Source organism: Engystomops pustulosus, chromosome 4 (genome assembly GCF_040894005.1).
Source record: "Engystomops pustulosus chromosome 4, aEngPut4.maternal, whole genome shotgun sequence".
Classification (NCBI taxonomy): Eukaryota; Metazoa; Chordata; class Amphibia; order Anura; family Leptodactylidae; genus Engystomops; species Engystomops pustulosus.
Window position 1 is genome coordinate 193,951,002 of NC_092414.1, and position 20,804 is coordinate 193,971,805.

Below are 20,804 nucleotides of genomic sequence, written 5' to 3' on the forward strand. Positions count from 1 at the left end.
CATAATAGACGCTTCTCTTACCCATACACCACTACCAGGCTTAGCACTGATATTCGCCAATAGTACATAACATTACAAAATCTGCCATACATGAACCATAACCCTATCCCAGGAGCTTAACTCCACAGTACTCACGTCTTGTAAGTGTATTTTAAGCACCTATGGAATTTTTCTGGAAAAAAAGCACACAAAAAAAAAAAAAAAAACACACACGCGAAAAAGCAGAAGACTGTGTACTGTGACACTTTATTACCATACAGTAAAAGTAGTATAAAAAAAAATATTAAATAAGGAGTGTCACCTCAATGACAAATCAGCGTTCAGTTGTGCGTTTCACTTGGTCTTGATACTACGACGTCTCATGTTTTGTATCCCTGCCCCAGTCTGCCCCCCTACATGTCTTTTTTTAAGACCCAGAAATTATAAAATAAAAACTATATTTCACATACATAAAATATTCCAAACAAAATCTAGAGTCCACAGATTTAGCTTAACCCTGATTGAGGTCCGGTCTCCTGCATGGAGAGTGCACCATTGGGCGTTATGGTATACGGCTTTGGAGTCCTTTAAAAAAAAAGTCTTCACCAAAACGGGAAAGAAAAAAAACAAACAAAAAACATCTCTTTAAAAATACACTTAAGTCCCTAAAACGGAATTTAAAAATCCTCAAGGCCATTGTGGAGGAATTTTTCATCGCTATTCATGATATGAAGTATTGTCAATTGATGATCACTTGGTCTTCATCATCTTGGGTTCTGGAAAAGAGAAGACAGAGGAGGGGACGGTAATGACGGACAGCGCTATAGAATGTCCCGTAGATCAAAATTAGTCATGAAATAAAAGGTTCATAATCTGGAACCCCACATGATCCTTCAATGGGATTTAATGGTTATTTCAATTGGTAAAATCAAAGCTATTCAATTTACAACCAATAGGCCGTCTGCACATGCTCAGTTGATATTATTAAAAGGGGCAGAGTATTGTTACTTGGAGGAGCACCAAGGGATTCCCCATTGGAAGCCCCAGCTACTGGGGATCATTGACAACCTCTCCGTTCTGGGCAGTTTTACCCCCATTACAGAAGTACTGCAACGTATTTTAGGGATCAAGGGGCCTCAAGTGCAAGTCTGCTAGCTTAAAAAATCTAAATTAAAAATACAAAAAAAAAAAAATCGCCATTTCCCCCATAATTTACTATATCTTTATTATAAATATTTATCTATATATTATATTATATGTTCTTCTTAATAGTAGCCACTTACAGAATTATTTTTAAAAAAATTTTTTAATGCACAGTGATTTGCACACAAAAAAGTTTTTAAAAACCAAATGGAGAAACAGCCACATGAATAACTTAACATTATGCCATTTTACAAACTCACTGGAAAATACAACTCTTATCGCAAAAAACAAGCCCTTATATTCCCTTGTCAAATAAAATATATAAAGTTATGCGTTTTGGAAGCAGAGCATGGAAAAAGAAAAAAAGTGCTGTGTCCTGAAGGCCATTTTAGGACCTGTCCTTAAAGTCTTAACAAAACACACAATGTTGACCATGGGTTGATGGACAATACTCACAGCTTGGCACAGCAGCATAGCATAGAGCAGCTGGCGGAGCCGGCACCACGGAACTTCCCCGAGCTGGGGCTGTCCTTACACTCCGCTATGTACTGATGGAGTGCGGATACATTTTCTTCTCCGGCATTCTGAAACTAAGAAACGAAGAGGACGTTAAGGTCAAGAAATAAAGTGCAAAACCCAAACTGATCAATGGATGACAGTTACCTTGATGGTCTCATAGGCTCCTGTGATTAAGGCAATGAAAAGACTGAGGACCATGTAGATGAAGAGACTGATGAAGGTATAGAGGTAAAGCTGGCTGAACATCCACACCAGGTAACTGCTATTCTGCATCTCTGAGAAGGTGACAAACATGTCGTCACCATTGATAAGGGAGAAGAGGCACTCGGACACCATCGAGAGGGAGCGAAACTAGAAGACAGACCAAAATGTTACTATATATGCGTCACATAGACAATGGTAGGGAAGCCCCTTCATCAGGATGGCGTACAATAAATCTCTGGTCAGGAGAGGACATGTCCCCATTTGCGGCCCATATGGAATCCAGGAGCTATACTTAATACTGTGAGTAGTGGAGATGGAGTTGGTGGCAGGTTGTCACTAAAGGATTTTCTCACTCTATCCAGATCCGCAATGTAACAGAATGAATGCCAAATATTTAAAAATGTTGTAGGATGCTATAGGATCTGTTCTTTTAATTGTTTTTTGGGGTTTATAGTATACTGATAGGATGATGAAAGGAGACTTCGCTCACCTTGACATGATAGGGTCCCAGCACAATCCAGCCACAGAAGCAATATCCCAGATAAATCACCGCTGCGCAGCAACAGAAACGGATGACATTGGGAAGAGCCACTCGGAGCGTCACAATGAGGATCTACAGGAGAAAGGGTGAGATATGAGAATGTATCAAAATCGGACAAATGAATTAATTATAAGATTACACAGATCTCCCAAATTCACAATACTGCTATATAGTCCATAGATAGAGAGAGCTCCCACCGGGTACCTGTCTGGCACTGTCAACTATCCCACCATTATCTCCGCACTCATAGAATCCAACCAAACCATGTATAACCAGCACAGATAATGCAAGGTTCACTGCAAAATACTAAATCCATTTAGAAATACTTACATTATATTTCTGAAAGAAGCTCAGATACCGGATAACTCCAACCCAAACCAGCAAGGTGGAGGTTCCCAGCAGAATGCTGCAGACATCGTAACTGGCAAACGTCTAGAAGATGGGAAGAAGGAAGAAGAAAGATGCTGGGGATTATATGCAACAAGACCTCATGTGTAGAGTCAGTCACATGTGTACATGAGGTCCAAGATTTGTAAAGGGTGGGGGGTGGGGGGAGGTTCTCATATTTGGACAATCCCTACTGGTAACAAATGGCCCTGTAATGATAAATAGGTCAAAGTGTCATCCTGCCAAGACTCTATAGTAATCATGCTGTAAAGGTTCAAAATCCACACAGTGCCACCACAGGATAAACAAAGCATTACACAACATCCATATACATAGTTTATATTGTGTAGTGCAGAACTGGTCCTCCATATCACTAGATGCTTCCTGTAACCACTCTTCACTCATAACGCTGGAACCCACAATAACCTTAAAACTCCCCAATAGGGTCAATAAAAAAATTTTTCAAAACAAGATATCCAATAGCTTTGCACCCATAAAGAACGTGGGGTGTGGGGATGGAATCTGTCACATTTCAACTGTGAAAGTTAGAATCGATTGGAAAATGACATTGTTTAGCATTTATAATCTAATTTGCATTTTAAAATGCATGAAATAAGTATTTGATCACCGAACAACCAGAAAGAATTCTGGCTCACTCTTCCTACTCTGCACTTGTTACCTGCATTAGTCACAACTCATAAGGCCTCATGCACACGAACACAAGGGGGACCGTGATCCGGTCACATAGTTTACCAATGTAAAAGACACCTGTCCACACACCGAAATCACACTCCAACCTCTCCACCATGGGCAAAAACAAAGAACTGTCTACGGACACCAAGGACAAAGTTGTAGACCTACACAAGACTGGGATGGACTAGTCCTGGAGTGGTCTAGCATGTCTCCAGACCTGAACGATCCAGAGAAGATCTGAGCCAAAAACCCTGCGGCATCTCTGTTACTGCAAACAAAGGTTTCTGTACCAAATATTAAGCTCAATTTTCTACTGTGTCAAGCAATAATATGCTTATTAATCAATCATTCAGAAATCACACAATATGATTGGTTTTAGATTCTGTCTCTCGCAGTTGAAGTTTACCTATCAAAAATGACAGACCTCTCAGTTCTTTGTAGGTGGGAAAACTTGCAAAAATCAGCAGAGTAAAATACTTATTTTTTTCCCAAAAAAATCTGTGCACAATAATGTACAGGTCACTTTTAGATTCATATAGGAAATACCTTGGATTCAATCCCAATCTTCAGGATGGTCCCGGACACAGTGAGGAGGTCACTAATGATGAGCAGCAGGTACCAGCCATTCACAAACTCCAGCCGGTCAGATATGGAGACAGTCAAAGAGTGACGGGTCTGAACAAACGTAGCAAATTCCTACAGATACAGAAGGGGGCGCTGTATTAATAATGTCTCCAGCTTCACAAAGATGGAACAAAAGACACACAACCTACACTCTGCAGCTTCAGGCCTCGTAAGATGGATCTGGCACATAGGATGAATGACAGGATGCAGGAGATGATCACAATGACGTCAAACGCCAAACGAGAGTGGTTGTCACCTGTTGTAGAGAGGGAAAAGTCAAGCGCCGACACTAGGAGGCGCTAATGAGCAGCGCAGATCACACTAGGTAGGTGTGAACACTTACCAACACATCACAACTGACCATACAGACACTTCCCTGACGCTTACCTCTGCCATACACACTCGGATCCTTGCATTCCTTAATGGTCACATCATTGTCCAGTTGTATTTTTATTCTTCCGCTGTGCGCTTGGTTATCAAAGAGGATCTGTATCACAGACAAAGATGGACATGTAAAACACTCAGCACTGTCAACTATAGCTCAACCGATGACATCAATCACAACTGGTACTTCAAGGGGTATGAACAAGAATCGCAAAAATAGTGAGCCAGAGTCCTCCCCTTTAAATGAAGTGCCAGTGACGCCATTCAGCTCCACAAGACAAGTGGAGTGTGAAATCTGCTCTATTCAAACAGGGTCTGACCATAGTGAATGTGCGTGATGGATTTTACCAATCAAAAAAAGCAATTGGGGATGGGGTGAGAAGACCTCATGATCATAGTGGTACTAGTGATAAGACCTATATATAGGTCCCCCCATCCTCCTGCACACCCCATTACAAGCCCCCACAAGCTCCTCCCGGCACTACTCACAGTGATTGTGAAGGTGTAACAGTCTGGAATTTCATTATTAATAATAGTCTGGATATTAATCGCTTTTAACTGAAATTGTATTGTGATGTTGATCAACCTGTGGGGAGGGAAAAAAAAAGAAAGAAAAACAAAAAAAAATTATATATATTAAGTTGAAGGAAATCTACCAGGAAAAACAAGTTGCTGTGGCCCTGTCTGTATAGGCTTTTAGTTTTCTTTTTTAAAGATCTTGTTTTCTTAAAAAAATTACTTCTCAAAATATGCTAACAAGCCTGTGGGGCTCTGGGGGCGTCACTAGAGCCCATCCAGGCTGAGTCATCTTACACTTATTCACCCCTTCTGCCTCCCCGAAACAGGAGGGTTCAAAATCCAGAACACCCACTACACATCTGTCCGAAGCTGCAGGCAATCTTAAATCCCTGCATTCCACCATTATTCCTTCTAGTAATGTACGGAAAGTGGCCATTTTCATCTTCAGCAGGAGTGTCCCTGGTCAAGCTGGTCAGCACTGATCGGATATATTGCCCCAGGGTATGAGTAAGGTTAAACTCCTCATTCATTATCTCATACATTACCAAGAGATATCTCCAAAAATAAAAATAGCAGAGAAGTTTTATGCAAGTCTACCTAGGAAACCATCTACTCCTACCTTTACAAGACACATAGGGCTGAGTTTATGAACTTCTATCCAAGCCCCTTTTACGATGATGGTGCAGTAAAACTTACTTGTGAAATTTAATAGTAAAATTCCTGTAGGGGTGAGTGGCTTCCATGGGGTCTGTATAGACACAATCTAGAAGAAAATTACAAAAAAAAAAAAAAAATTTACAAAAAACACAACAACATACATGTAATAAATCCCATTTCTGGTAAATAACCTGCATTTACCTGTGATGACTTTGGGATCGATATTGAACGTATCGTTGGCAGGATCGATGTGGCCCTTGCGGTAATAGCGCTGGCAGACGGAGAGAGCAGACTGGTTGCTGGAGTGTGTGTAGGCATAGCGTGCCGTGGTCTGGTTGGGTAAGGAGATGTACTGAGAGACACATAGATGGAAATGGGAGTCAGCGAGGACAATCATACATGAAAACTGCAGCAAAGTATTATCATATAATAGGAGTGATTTTACAATGCTGAACAAACACAGCTCCTTACATTGTATGGTGGCTGTGCTTGGCATTACAGTTCACTTAAAGAACATCCACCACCAGGATGAAAGACTGTATGCAAATGAGCCTGAGGGGCTCCATTAACATCTATGGCGCATGAAGCCCCTCAGGCTCATCAGCATACAGTCCTTCATCCAGGTGGTAGATGCCATTTTAACATGATTGAGTTCAAGGGTGACAAACAAGTTAACCCCCGACTTACTGATCGGTGGGGTCTCAGTGATGGGACCTCCAAGGATCGAGAGAATGACTGTCCATGCACCCCACATGCGGCAGCTGCACCATTCATCTCTATGATGCGAACAGACATTGCCGAGTCCGGTGCTTGATTATATCCGTCAGCGTCGTAGAGATTATGTCATCTCGGGGGAACAACAAACTTATTTGTCATTGGAGAACCCCTTTAAAGGCCTATTGAACTGTAGTGACAATCACTAAAACTGCTCATCATTGAGGTTGTCAGGTAGTGGACCCCCAACATCTATACTAAGGATTGGGCAGCAGTATTGAATTCCCAGTAAATATCACTATTAAAATTTGGAGTGTCTGTTGCTGCAAGTAGAAGGCTTTTGCGCATTCAGAGGATTTCTAGGATAAGCTGTACAATGCTTTGGTTGTTTGGTTGCATTGTGAGATAACCAAGGGGAAAACATCTCACATATCAAAAAGAAAGTCCAGGTGGTCACTAGTAGAAAAGGGGACATACTGTGACTATCCAGGAGCTATACACTCACCGGCCACTTTATTAGGTACACCAGTCCAACTGCTCGTTAACACTTAATTTCTAATCAGCCAATCACATGGCGGCAACTCAGTGCATTTAGGCATGTAGACATGGTCAAGACAATCTCCTGCAGTTCAAACCGAGCATCAGTATGGGGAAGAAAGGTGATTTGAGTGCCTTTGAACGTGGCATGGTTGTTGGTGCCAGAAGGGCTGGTCTGAGTATTTCAGAAACTGCTGATCTACTGGGATTTTCATGCACAACCATCTCTAGGGTTTACAGAGAATGGTCCGAAAAAGAAAAAACATCCAGTGAGCGGTAGTTCTGTGGGCGGAAACGCCTTGTTGATGCGAGAGGTCAGATGAGAATGGGCAGACTGGTTCGAGCTGATAGAAAGGCAACAGTGACTCAAATCGCCACCCGTTACAACCAAGGTAGGCAGAAGAGCATCTCTGAACGCACAGTATGTCGAACTTTGAGGCAGATGGGCTACAGCAGCAGAAGACCACACCGGGTGTCACTCATTTCAGCTAAGAACAGGAAACTGAGGCTACAATTTGCACAAGCTCATCGAAATTGGACAGTAGAAGATTGGAAAAACGTTGCCTGGTCTGATGAGTCTCGATTTCTGCTGCGACATTCGGATGGTAGGGTCAGAATTTGGCGTCAACAACATGAAAGCATGGATCCATCCTGCCTTGTATCAATGGTTCAGGCAGGTGGTGGTGGCGTCATGGTGTGGGGAATATTTTCTTGGAACTCTTTGGGCCCCTTGGTACCAATTGAGCATTGTTGCAACGCCACAGCCTACCTGAGTATTGTTGCTGACCATGTCCATCCCTTTATGAGCACAATGTACCCAACATCTGATGGCTACTTTCAGCAGGATAATGCGCCATGTCATAAAGCTGGAATCATCTCAGACTGGTTTCTTGAACATGAAAATGAGGTCACTGGACTCAAATGGCCTCCACAGTCACCAGATCTCAATCCAATAGAGCATCTTTGGGATGTGGTGGAACGGGAGATTCGCATCATGGATGTGCAGCCGACAAATCTGCGGCAACTGTGTGATGCCATCATGTCAATATGGACCAAAATCTCTGAGGAGCTTCCAGCACCTTGTTGAATCTATGCCACTAAGAATTGAGGCAGTTCTGAAGGCAAAAGGGGGTCCAACCCATTACTAGCATGGTACCTAATAAAGTGGCCAGTGAGTGTAGGTCAGGCTATACAGTACACAGATCACTAGCCACTAGGTCCAGTCCTACAGAAAATAGAGTCCTGGACAAACATGGGTGCAGCACCCAGCTAAAAGCCCCAAAAAGCAGCACGACTAGTGTATACTCTTGTGGATGGGATACAATACAGACCCGTACTCACCTGCTCCACTGCATAGTAGAGATAGTCATAGACGTCGTTCTGGGTGTAGACCGCATAAGTCCTATCTGAATCATCCGTGTAATCCTTCAAGAAGAGATGTTTAAACGCCACCGTGTTCTCCTCCGTAAACTGCACGACCATCTGATTACTGAGGCCAAAGAGGATGAGCTGCAATAGAGGGGAGAGATATGAGGGACCACAGGCAGCCGCCATGGTCTTATCATATATACACAGCAGCCACAGGTCTGACAGAGTACACCATATCTACACAAGACGTCCCGGGTGCACCCACCAATGTTATCAGCTTCCCCCGAGCAGACACCGCACTGGCCACCACTGATAGGACTGTGGCGGCCATGTATAACAATAGTAATACCTGTACAGTAACCAGCAAGATCTTGATCAGCTGCAGCCCCAGCTTGTACGGCTTCCTCCCCTTGGCACGAAACTTGTCACAAGGGCTCATGAAGAAGTACTTCAGCCGCCGCCGAAGCTGCACCTCCTCCGGGCTGGATCCTTCACACAACCTGGAGCCATAACAAGGCGATGGCGACATTAGGCGCTGGCGCTCAGCTACAAGACAAATCAATATGGATAGTTATTGTATAGGTAATGGGGACCCATTCAAGAATAAAGATGACATCCTTTGAATACATTTTATTTTGCATCTGCAGCTCCCATATCGATCAATGCATCTCCATGGTGGCAGACTACACACAGCGTTTGTGTAGTCAGATTCTGATGGCCTCCATTCAAGTGACATTTGCTAGGTAATAGATATTACAGTAGTCATGGGGCCCCATGTCAAGTATACAGATTACATCCTTGGATACATTTAATTTTGCAGCTGCTGTTTCTATACAAATCGATGCATCTTCATGGTAGCAGACTACGCACAAGCTGTGTGTAGTCACATTCTACTTACATTTGGTGGATAAGAGATAATATAGTCAGATATACACATTACATCGTTGTAATTATCTACTATGCACATTATATATCTCTATGGTAACAGACTACAAACAGCTTTTGTGTAGTCAGATCCTGCTGGCACTGAGGCTGTAAACTGGATTATTAAAGGGAATGTTGTCTGTGGATGGTTTATAGAAGTACTACTCTCATAGATTATTAAAATCTTATTAGCAGCACCGATATGCTGGGAGTCTGACCCAAATTATGTGCAAATGATGAGTGGGAACACCAGACCGGAGAACATGTCAGAAGTGGGTTAGTACAGAACAATGGGCCATTGACATCAGCCGTCCAGGACGTGAGCAGTGATGTGTAGGGTGAAGTTATGGAGGAATATAAGCAGAAACAATGACATGGGATGTAATACCACATGACAGACTCATCATGGGATTTATGATGAAGGACTGGATGAAAGCCGAGCATCACTATGGAAACTTAATAGAATTATAAATGACAATTTATGGAATTTATATTTGCTGGGAAAACAGAAAACCCTATAAAATATATGCTATCTTTTATGGCTTGTGAAAGCTACAGCACTGAGGGGCTCTGGTAACACCCCCAGGAGCCCTTCTGGTTCATTAACATAAATCAACTTTTAAAATTAAATTTAGAAGGAAGGAGGCCATGAATAAAAAATCACAGTCACGGTGCCTGGATCTATGGGTAGGTGACGTTGATGGTAGATTTTCTTTACATACATAAAAGGCAGCAAAACTGTACTACGGTTCTATGAATACAGGCGGTCCCCGGGTTACGTACAAGATAGGGCCCAGAGGTTTGTTCTTAAGTTGAATTTGTATGCAAGTCAAAACTGTACATTTTATGATTGTAGATCCAGACAAGAAAAAAAAAAATTGGCCCCAGTGACAATTGGAGTTTAAACATTTTTTGCTGTAATGGGACAAGGATTATCAATAAAGCTTCATTACAGACACCTTACAGCTGATCACTGCAGTCTGGGACTATAGTAAAGCATTCAGAAAGCTTCACCAGAGGTCAGAGGGGTCTGTCTGTAAGTCGGGTGTCCTTAAGTAGGGGACCCCCTGTACTAGTATACAAGGTGGAAGGGGCAGCAGAGTGTTCTGGTGATTTCAGGTGCCAGCGGGGAATCACTATGGTTCATTCTGTGGTTACAAACACGTGCAAGCAGTTTGAGCAGAATTTAGAGCAGAGGTTTCTGTATCCACAAATAGAAAATGTCAATTCACCCCATGATCTTTTACCCCAAAAATGTTTATATTTCAAAAGTGTCATGATAAAAAAAATGCCACATCTAGACTTTTTGAAGAACGCAAACCACACCATGTTGCAAAACATGGGAGACCAAGACCGACAACCGCGTATTAGAAATCAGCAACAATCTAATTTCTGCAAAATTATAGTCTAGTATTAAATGGGACCTGTCAACACGTTTGAGGCCCCAGCGTAATAATTCTAATAATAATAATAATAATATATAGCGCAAACAGATTACGCAGCGCTGCACAGAACTTGTCAAATCAGTCCCTGTCCCCAATGGGGCTCACAATCTAATCAACCTACCAGTATGTTTTGGAGTGTGGGAGGAAACCGGAGGACCCGAAGGAAACCCACACAAACACGGAGAGAACATACAAACTCAAAATGATCTTATGCTGATGGGTTCCGGCCCCATTACCTAGTACTGTATTCTGCTGAAGAAGTGTCATGACTTTCCTGACAAATTCTCCCATGTACCTCACATGTACATGCACACTCGGCTCCATCAACCATGCAAATGGTAAAATAACCTGAAAATGATATCAGTCTGCACTTCCTCCATGACATTTGCTCTGCACAGGGAACATAATAGAGGATCATAATAGAGGAAGTATCAGACAAGGACGTGGCAGCGACATAGGGATTCATCATCCGCTCTGCATATACAGAACTTGTTTTACCTCCTCCTGGACCTGAGGAATCCAGATGTCACCTCACAACTATGTGCACGTTCCCTATAGTAAATGTATCATATAATGATGACATGGAATCCTTATAATCACCTTCCATATACTGCGGCCGCCCATAATCTCCCCAGGGGTTATAGTCTATAGATCAAACAAAGGTCACACAACCACAGAGCAGCGACAACATAAAACATACAAATAATGTATAAAGAATGGACGATTTGGGTTTGTTGCATCTGTATTTATTGTCTTTTTACCCTATTAACGACACAACCATGAAATATGGAACGTTCCCTATAATTGCTTTTAGTAATTCTTCCAAATAGTAGATACTACATATAGTATAGAGACAGACAGTGCCGCGGCTTTATCCTTCTCTATACTATATGGCCCCGGGGCCCCCAGCGCAGCCCCCAGGCCCGCCCCATGCGCTTTCCCTTGTGATTCTAATATAAAGACTTGTGCACATGATCAAACACAGAGATTAGCCATAAATCACAGAGGAGAGAACATACAGGAGATGTATAATCTGAATCAGGGACCTAAATTATCCCAAAATGTATTTTACTGTAGGCACATAACACTTTGTTGGGATCTAAATCCCACATCAAATGAAGGACCTCATTAACTTGATTGACGAGGGGACATTTAAAAGGATCTTGTTGGATTTCCTAAATTTAAATTTTAAAGTCCATATACTGCTGGGGTTCTCTACTGGTTTGGAGGACCCAGAAGTGATGACAATCCCATTGAATGGGATCAGTGCTGTTCAAAGGACAAATCCTCAAAACGTGAAATGCCAAAATTTTGATTGCAAGGGTTGGTCTTTTGCTGGACCCGTGGACGAATCTACTGACAACCCCATAATGTGACCATCCCAGCATTGATAAGGTGACCAATCATATCTAGAATCCTAATATCAGCCTTGTGGATTCGCTATTCTCAGTGCAGAAAATATTCCAACATCTGGGCTACATAGGGTTAAGGTACCTGAACCTTGAATCCCGAAACCTTAATTCTGATTCTCTGAGTTACAGACGAAAGAACCACAAACAACAGGGAAAAGAGAAGGAATCATTAGCTCTGCCCATAGGAGCAACTACATCTGGCCGACTAATGCCCCGGTATGTGGGGTGCCTGGTCCCCCTGCGGACACGCACCCCCCTTCTTGCCTGGTCCCCCTGCGGACACGCACCCCCCTTCTTGCCTGGTCCCCCTGCGGACACGCACCCCCCTTCTTGCCTGGTCCCCCTGCGGACACGAACCCCCCTTCTTGCCTGGTCCCCCTGCGGACACGCACCCCCCTTCTTGCCTGGTCCCCCTGCGGACACGCACCCCCCTTCTTGCCTGGTCCCCCTGCGGACACGCACCCCCCTTCTTGCCTGGTCCCCCTGCGGACACGCACCCCCCTTCTTGCCTGGTCCCCCTGCGGACACGCACCCCCCTTCTTGCCTGGTCCCCCTGCGGACACGCACCCCCCTTCTTGCCTGGTCCCCCTGCGGACACGCACCCCCCTTCTTGCCTGGTCCCCCTGCGGACACGCACCCCCCTTCTTGCCTGGTCCCCCTGCGGACACGCACCCCCCTTCTTGCCTGGTCCCCCTGCGGACACGCACCCCCCTTCTTGCCTGGTCCCCCTGCGGACACGCACCCCCCTTCTTGCCTGGTCCCCCTGCGGACACGCACACCCCTGCCTGGTCCCCCTGCGGACACGCACACCCCTGCCTGGTCCCCCTGCGGACACGCACACCCCTGCCTGGTCCCCCTGTGGACACGCACACCCCTGCCTGGTCCCCCTGTGGACACGCACACCCCTGCCTGGTCCCCCTGTGGACATGCATAACCCCTTCTTGCCTGGTGCCCCTGTGGACATGCATAACCCCTTCTTGCCTGGTCCCCCTGTGGACATGCATAACCCCTTCTTGCCTGGTCCCCCTGTGGACATGCACACCACTGCCTGGTCCCCCTGTGGACATGCACACCCCTGCCTGGTCCCCCTGTGGACATGCACACCCCTGCCTGGTCCCCCTGTGGACTTGCATAACCCCTTCTTGCCTGGTGCCCCTGTGGACATGCATAACCCCTTCTTGCCAGGTGCCCCTGTGGACATGCACACCCCTGATGCACATCGGCACAGACACCACTGCACTTGCAGCATATGGAGGACAATGAGCCGACGGCTCCCCCTCCTCTACCTGCAGTGGACGCTCCCGGCTTGGGGTTGTCGCTGAGGCTGCGGCTCCGGCGCATGGATCCCATCATGTCTCAGGGGAGCGCTGTCTCATCTGCTGCAGGATGCGCTGTGTCTCCGGGATCCCGCTCAGCCTCAGTCCCATGAGTTTCCCCTCTGCCCGTCTCTCTATCAGCTGACCCGCTCCTGCCTGGTCATATGACCAACACTACAACACCGCCCCCAACATGTGTGACCCCGCCCATACATCAGAGACCCCGCCCATACTATGCATACAGGAGCTGATAGGACGCAAATGACGTCTTGTAGGAGGAACTTTTACTGTAAAACTGGTCCTCCTGGTGATTGGTGGGCTTTACTAGCGAGATAAGCCACGCCCCTTCTGTGGCAGAGAGGAGTATGAGCTTGTGTTTGAGTCCACAAGACACGCCCTTTAAGCTGTGACTGACAGGTGTATATGGAGATGAATCAGTTCTATCGGGTTACTTTAGGTGAGGTTATCACGGGCAGGGCTCATAGACTGCTGACAAGGGCTGATGAATATATCCCTTTAAATACTAATTAACCTTTTAATGGTCCTCTTATTATAAGTAAAACTTTTGCTCTAGTTATTACTAGTTTTGTTTTATCTTTCATCTTCACTTTTGCCATTATTACATGAATTATCAGATTCATGTCTTTAGACTATTCATAATACTCATCCTCCGCTATCTCCATCAGTCCCACAGGAAATGAATGGAGATACTGGGCACGTGCTGTCTGACCCTTAAAGGGTGTTTCATGAATAACGAAAACTCCCAGGAGACTGTGGTAAGAACCAAGTCCTGTTGAAAAAAAAGTGAAAGTGACACCTAGTGTCTGAGGAGTACTGGAGCAACAAGGGAGCTGGAGTGGGGCAAGTATGTGTTCTTTTTATTTTTTACCCCAGCCCCCTGGGGTAAAACAAAAGCTCCTGTCAGGGTGATTTGGGACACTAAATCATCCACACATCCTTATGGACCAATGGACTAAAGTAAGCAGCTCCTAGTGTTACAACCAGGGCTGGATTAAGGGTGGTGGGGGCCCCTGGGTGCAAACTGGTGGGGGCCCTTCCAACAATGTTTTTGGAAGTATATAGCCTGCCAGCCTCTGTAAATAGCCTGTCAGCTCCCGTAGTATATAGTCTGAAGCCCCCTGTAGTATATAGCCTGCAGCCCCCAGTAGTGTATAGCCTGCCAGCCTCTGTAGTGTATAGCCAACCAGCCTCTGTAGTGTATAGCCAGCCTCTGTAGTGTATAACCTGCCATCCCCCTGTAGTATATAGCTAGCCAGCCCCCTGTATAATATAGCCAGCCGGCCCCCTGTAGTATATAGTCTGCCGGCCCCCTGTAGTATATAGTCTGCCGGCTCCCTGTAGTATACAGTCTGCCGGCCCCCTGTAGTATATAGCCTGCTGGCTCCCCTGTAGTATGTAGCCTGCCGGCCCCCTGTAGTATATAGCCTGCCGGCCCCCTGTAGTATATAGCCAGCCAGACCCCTGTAGTATATAGCCAGCCCCCTGTAGAATATAGCCTGCCAGCCCCCTGTAGAATATAAACAGCAAGCCCCCTGTAATATATAGCCAGCCCCCAGTGTATAGCCTGTCAGCCCCCTGTAGTATATAGCCTGCAAACCCCTTTAGGTATGATGCCTGCTAGCCCTGTAGAATACAGCCGCTAGTCTCCAGTAGTATATAGCCTGCCAGCCCCCTGTAGTATATAGCCTGCCAGCTCCCAGTAGTATAAAGCCTGCCAGTCCCCAGTAGTATATAGACTGCAAGCCCCCATGTAGTATATAGCCTGCCAGCCCCCTGTAGTATATAGCCTGCCAGCGCCCTGTAGAATTTAGCCACCAGCCCCCTGTAGAAAAAAGCCACAAAATAATAACCTTCCCTTCCAGTAATCCCACGACGCTGCAGGCTCTTCCTTGTTCTTCAGGCAGCCACCGGCCTCTGAAAACACAGCTGCTATCGCTGGGGGAGATCATCAATGCACTGTTTTAGAGGCAGCATGTAGTGATCGGACGCCGACAGCGTGACGTCATCACTCACCGCCGGCGTTCCATCACAACCTGCTGCCGCTGAAACAGTGCATCGGCGATCTCCACCAGCGATGGCAGCTGTGTCTCACTGACACAGCTGACATCCTAGACCCCTATGTGCGATGCGGGCGGCCTCAGCTGAGCTGAGTCGCTGACTGTTGGAAACTGGTGGGGGCCCCATTTAAAAGTGAAAGTGGTGGGGGCCCCTGGGCTCAAGGCCCAGGAGCCTCGCCTTTAATCCGGCCCAGGTTACAACAGTCCCAGCAGTGTTACACTGCTATCGTTATCAGAAACCTCCGATAACGCTAGCAGACACTGTCGCGATGTACACTAGAATAAAGCCGTATTCCTGGTCTCCCCATGGCTTCTGCTATGTGTTCAGTGAGACCTGTTCATGTTTTGATCTGTTGATAGCCACATGAACTGCTGTGGTGGTGTGAATCTATTGAAATACCTTAGTACAGGCGGTCCCCTACTTAAGAACACTCAACTTACAGACGACCCATAGTTACAGACAGACCTCTGGGTGTTGGTACGTTACTGTACTTTAGCCTTGGGATACAATAATCAGCTGTAACAGTTATCACAGGCGTCTGTAATGAAGCTTTAGTGTTAATATTGATTCTTATGACAACCCAACGTTCTTAATATCCAATTGTCACAGAGCCCAAAAAAGTTCTGTCTGGGATTACAATGATAAAATATACAGTTCCGACTTACATACAAATTCAACTTAAGAACAAACCTACAGACCCTATCTTGTATGTAACCCGGGGACTGCCTGTACTTGAAATAATCTTAGTACTCCCCCCACCCCACTCAAGGCTACATTCACATGTCCATGTGCTCATCCAGCTGAATCACATCCGAGCTCCATAGACCTCTATTGGGTCGTGGTAGAGATGTACTTACCGGTGGACAGTGACCTTAGAATGCAGATGTTGAATCCGAAATACAAGTTCTGTGGCAAAGAATCTGGCACCAAAGAAAGAAAATACAACAGAGTCAAGGAGATGGACAGAATATGTGACCATTGATGGAGACAGATGAAGACTATTACAAATATCTTATTCTTTATGGTAATTGTTCTTTTCAACCTTTTTCATTCCATCTGCTCAAGCGTCTATTTAAGGGGTCAGGTACAGGACAATATGGCCTATGGTACATCTCATGGATGCTACAGTCATGGCCATAAGTTTTGAGAATGATACAAATGTTAATTTTTACAAAGTCTACTGCATCAGGTTTTATAATGGCGATTTGCATATACTCCAGAATGTTATAAAGAGTGATCAGCTTAACAGCAATTAATTGCAAAGTCAATATTTGCCTAGAAAATGAACTTATTCCCCAAAATCATATTTCAACTTCATTGCAGGCGCCTTAAAAGGAGCAGCTGCCATGGTTTCAGTGATGGCTCCAGTAACACAGGTGTGGGTGCTGATGAGGACGGGGCTGGAGATCAATCTGTCATGATAAAGTAAGAATCACACCACTGGACACTATAACCCCTTATTACAGACACTAGTTTTCAGCTCAATGACCAGACTCGATTTTTCAAATCTGACATGTCTCACGATAATTGGTTATAACTTCAGAACGCTTTAACATATCCAGGTGATTTTGAGAATGTTTTCTCGTGACACATTGTACTTCATGTTAGTTATAAAATGTAAGTGATAAGTTTTACGATTTGTTCTGAAAAAAAGTGAAAATTTGGCAAAAGTTTGTAAAAATTCTTCATTTTCCAAGTTTGAAATGTTCTGCTTTCTAGACAGGAAGTAGAACTACCCAAAAGGCTTGATAATTAACATTTACGGAATATCTGCTTTATGTTGGGATGATAATTTATGCATCCTCTCATTTTTCTAGGATGTTATGAGGCGCAGAACTTTAGGTGCGATTTTTCTCATTTTCATGAAAACTGCCAAAACTCACATTTTGAAGGACAACTCAGCTTTTAAGTGACTTTGTAATGCCTAAATAATAGTAAAACCCCATAAATTACCCCACTATAGAAACGTCACCCCTCAACGTATGTAAAACAACTTCTATTAAGTCTATTAACCCTTTAAGTGTTTCACATGGGTTGAAACAATATGAACCTGCGATTTAGAAACTTTTGAATTTTTTGAGAAAATACATTAATTTAGGCCAAAACTGACAGTTTCATAATAAATTAAATGATGAAACGCACTGCAACATTTGATGCCCAATTTCTCCCGAGTGTAGCGATACCCCATATTTGGTGGTAAACTGCTGTACGGGCGCACGGCCGGGCATAGGATGAAAGCAGTGCCATTCACAGCAGATTTGTATTGTCACATTGTACGACCTATAAATTTTAATTTTTTTTGGTAATGCGAACATATGAGGGCTTATTATGTACGGGATGAGATACAATGTATAGATAATTCATTTTGGGGGTCTATAGCTTATTCATGAGATTTTATTAACTATTTCAAGGGGGACACAAACAAAATCAGCCATTTTTATTTGAGATTTTTAGCACTTTTTTTCCCCCCGCTCACCGTAACGTAAAAATAATATTTTATCTTTATTCTCTGGTTCACTACGATTACGGTGATACCACATTTATATAGTTTTTCTTATCTTTGCTCAATTTTACTGAGCAAATCTAATATTGGAGAAAATCGCATTGTTTTTATTATCGACAACTTTTCAGGGCCATAACTGCTGTATATTTCTGTTGTCAGATCTGGTTGAGGGCTTATTTTTTGTGAAAAGAAATGTTCTATTCAGTCGTATCATATTAGGGAACGTAGCTTTTTTTATCACATTTTAGAACATTTTTTGTGATGGTGTTTGATGAAAAATTATATATTACGGGAAGTTTTTTGTGGGTTTTTTTTTACGTCGTTCACCGAGCGGGTTCAATGTTGATTTAGATTTATTGTACAGATTAATACAGACTCGGTGATACCAAATATGTACATTTTTTTGTGTTTTTGTGTTTTATATACTTAAATTACATTATATGTGTAACAGGGGAGATTATTGGACTTTTATGTTATTTATTTAATTATTATTATAAAATGATTTAATTTTTTTTTTTTACTTTTTTTTACATTTTCCATCCTTTGGCTTGAACAAGCGATCAAGCACACCGGGGTGGGGGTGGGGGTCCGATTCACGTGGGACACGCTTACACGCCACGGTCATGCTTGACTGCGGCGTGTAAGGGGTTAAACACCCAGGATCTGAGTTTTTCCGATCCCGGGTGTTAGTGCCAGGTCTGGGCTGTGATATCACAGCCCGGCATCAGCTGAACCCAATATCCTAAAATCTTCTCCTGACGTGCTGCCGTAGAAAGGCGTTGCGTCAGAAGAAGTAACCTTAATGACCGCCGTAGAATCCCGATACGGCGGTCATTAAGGGGTTAAAAGTAGGCTGGTGCTTGGCATCATTGTTTCTCTTCTGTTAACCATGGTTATCTCTAAAGAAACAAGTGCAGTCATCATTGCACTGCACAAAACTGGCCTAACAGGGAAGAGTATCACAGCTAGAAAGATTGCACCTCAGTCACCAATCTATCACATCATCAAGGAATTCAAGGAGAGAGGTTCCATTGTTGCCAAAAAAGCTCCAGGGTGCCCAAGAAGGACCAGCAAGCGCCAGGACTGTCTCTTAAAAGTGTTTCAGCTTCAGGATCGGGCTACCAGCAGTGCAGAGCTTGCTCAGGAATGGCAGCAGGCAGGTGTGAGTGCATCTGCACGCACTGTGAGACTGCGGAGACTCTTGGAGCAAGGCCTGGTGTCAAGGAGGGCAGCAAAGAAGCCACTTCTCTCCAGAAAAACATCAGGGACAGACTGATATTCTGCAGAAGGTACAGGGAGTGGACTGCTGAGGACTGGGGTAAAGTCATTTTCTCTGATGAATCCCCTTTCCGGCGCCGGCGCGGGGCGTTACTGTCCCTGCGCCGGCGCACTCACTGCTGCCGCCGACTTTTCATAAGTGAAAAGTCGCCAGCTGTGTCTTTTTCTACCTGCCTGGCGTAGGATAAACGTTGCGCAGCCGGCTGCCCCGATACATCAAGAGGGGGAAGCGAACATGCAGGGTCGGGGCTATCATACGCTGGTGCACGAGCGCCAGCGTATGATAAATATGCCCCTTTGGGTCCATGGCCCGGAAACTCCCCAGATCTTGATCCCATTGAGAACTTGTGGTCAATCATCAAGAGACGGGTGGACAAACAAAAACCAACAAATTGTGGCACAATGCAGCAGTGATTGTGCAGGAATGGACGGCTATCAGTCAGGATTTGGTCCAGAAGGTGAGTGAGAGCTGCCAGGGAGAATTGCAGAGGTCCTGAAGAAGAAAGGTCAACACTGCAAATATTGGCTTGCTGCAGTAACTCATTCTCACGGCCAATAAAAGCTTTTGTTACTCATAATATGATTGCACTTGTATTTCTGTATGTGATAAAAACTTCTGACAAACCAGAGGGCAACAGATCATGTGACAATATAATATTTGTGTCATTCTCAAAACTTATGGCCATGACTGTAGTCCTATGGTTCCTCAGTGAGGTGTGATATTTTCCAAAAGTCACCTTCATGCAACTTTGCAGTAAACTGTGATAAAATTAAAATTTTCCAGTAAAATATTGACAAATTTAGACTACTTATATAAAGAAAATGTACTTTACTAAAAACTGTTTTCTATTATTTGGATTACTCTTCCTTACCTTTGAGTCGGGTTTGCTGAGGCTTGCACCCGCACCAGGATTTATTATCCATTATATCACAGTGCTGCTCTACTCTACTCTACTCTCTATATGCAGTATGTTAAATGAATGTGAAACAGTTCATCAACAGTTTTTTTTTAACCAAGCATTTTTATTAAGACATTTTTTCAGTTTTCATACACAGTCACACCAAATCAAAAATCATTATAAGTGTCAGCAGATTGTCCTCAATATAATCTTGAATACTGTGATACCCAGATACTTGGATTTGTCTACTATACTGTCACAGGTGATGAGTGGCCGATGAGTGCCCACTAGCTGGCCACTGCCCTAATAAATAGCAGGCCTCTTCCTGTGTCCCCTGCCAGGTCTTTGTACATCATGCCTCTGAGAAAGTTTTACCCTACGTTAATAGTGATTTCCCGTTGTGACCTTGATTCCTGTTCCTGACTATGATTATCTGCTGCCTGTCCTGACCTTCTGCCTTGTCCCCGATTCCGATCCTGTGCTGCCTGTCCTGATCTTCTGCCTGACCATGACTCCGATTCTGTCTGCCGATTTTTAATTTGCCTTGGCCACCACCGCGAGGAAAGCCACGCCTGTGGAGCGACCTAGTGGTATCCCGTCACAGCAAGTCCAACCAGCTTTGCGTCGGGCTTTGGTGAATACCCAGTGCCACTAAGACTCCGCTCCCAGGTGTCGGCTT

At 44.4% G+C, this 20,804-nt stretch overlaps 1 protein-coding gene across 1 annotated transcript; it reads right to left on the reverse strand.

The window, feature by feature from the left end:
- Nucleotides 1–227: 227 nt before the first annotated feature.
- Nucleotides 228–13,545, reverse strand: MCOLN1 (mucolipin TRP cation channel 1). Its single transcript, XM_072149180.1, has 14 exons — nucleotides 13,337–13,545; nucleotides 8,619–8,815; nucleotides 8,243–8,410; nucleotides 5,852–6,002; nucleotides 5,690–5,756; nucleotides 4,964–5,060; nucleotides 4,478–4,577; nucleotides 4,240–4,346; nucleotides 4,013–4,162; nucleotides 2,717–2,818; nucleotides 2,336–2,458; nucleotides 1,786–1,992; nucleotides 1,579–1,712; nucleotides 228–755 (listed from the first exon to the last, which is right to left on the reverse strand). The coding sequence occupies exons 1-14, from the start codon at nucleotides 13,401–13,403 to the stop codon at nucleotides 719–721; spliced, it is 1,707 nt and encodes a 568-aa protein (XP_072005281.1). The 5' UTR covers nucleotides 13,404–13,545; the 3' UTR covers nucleotides 228–718.
- Nucleotides 13,546–20,804: the final 7,259 nt, after the last annotated feature.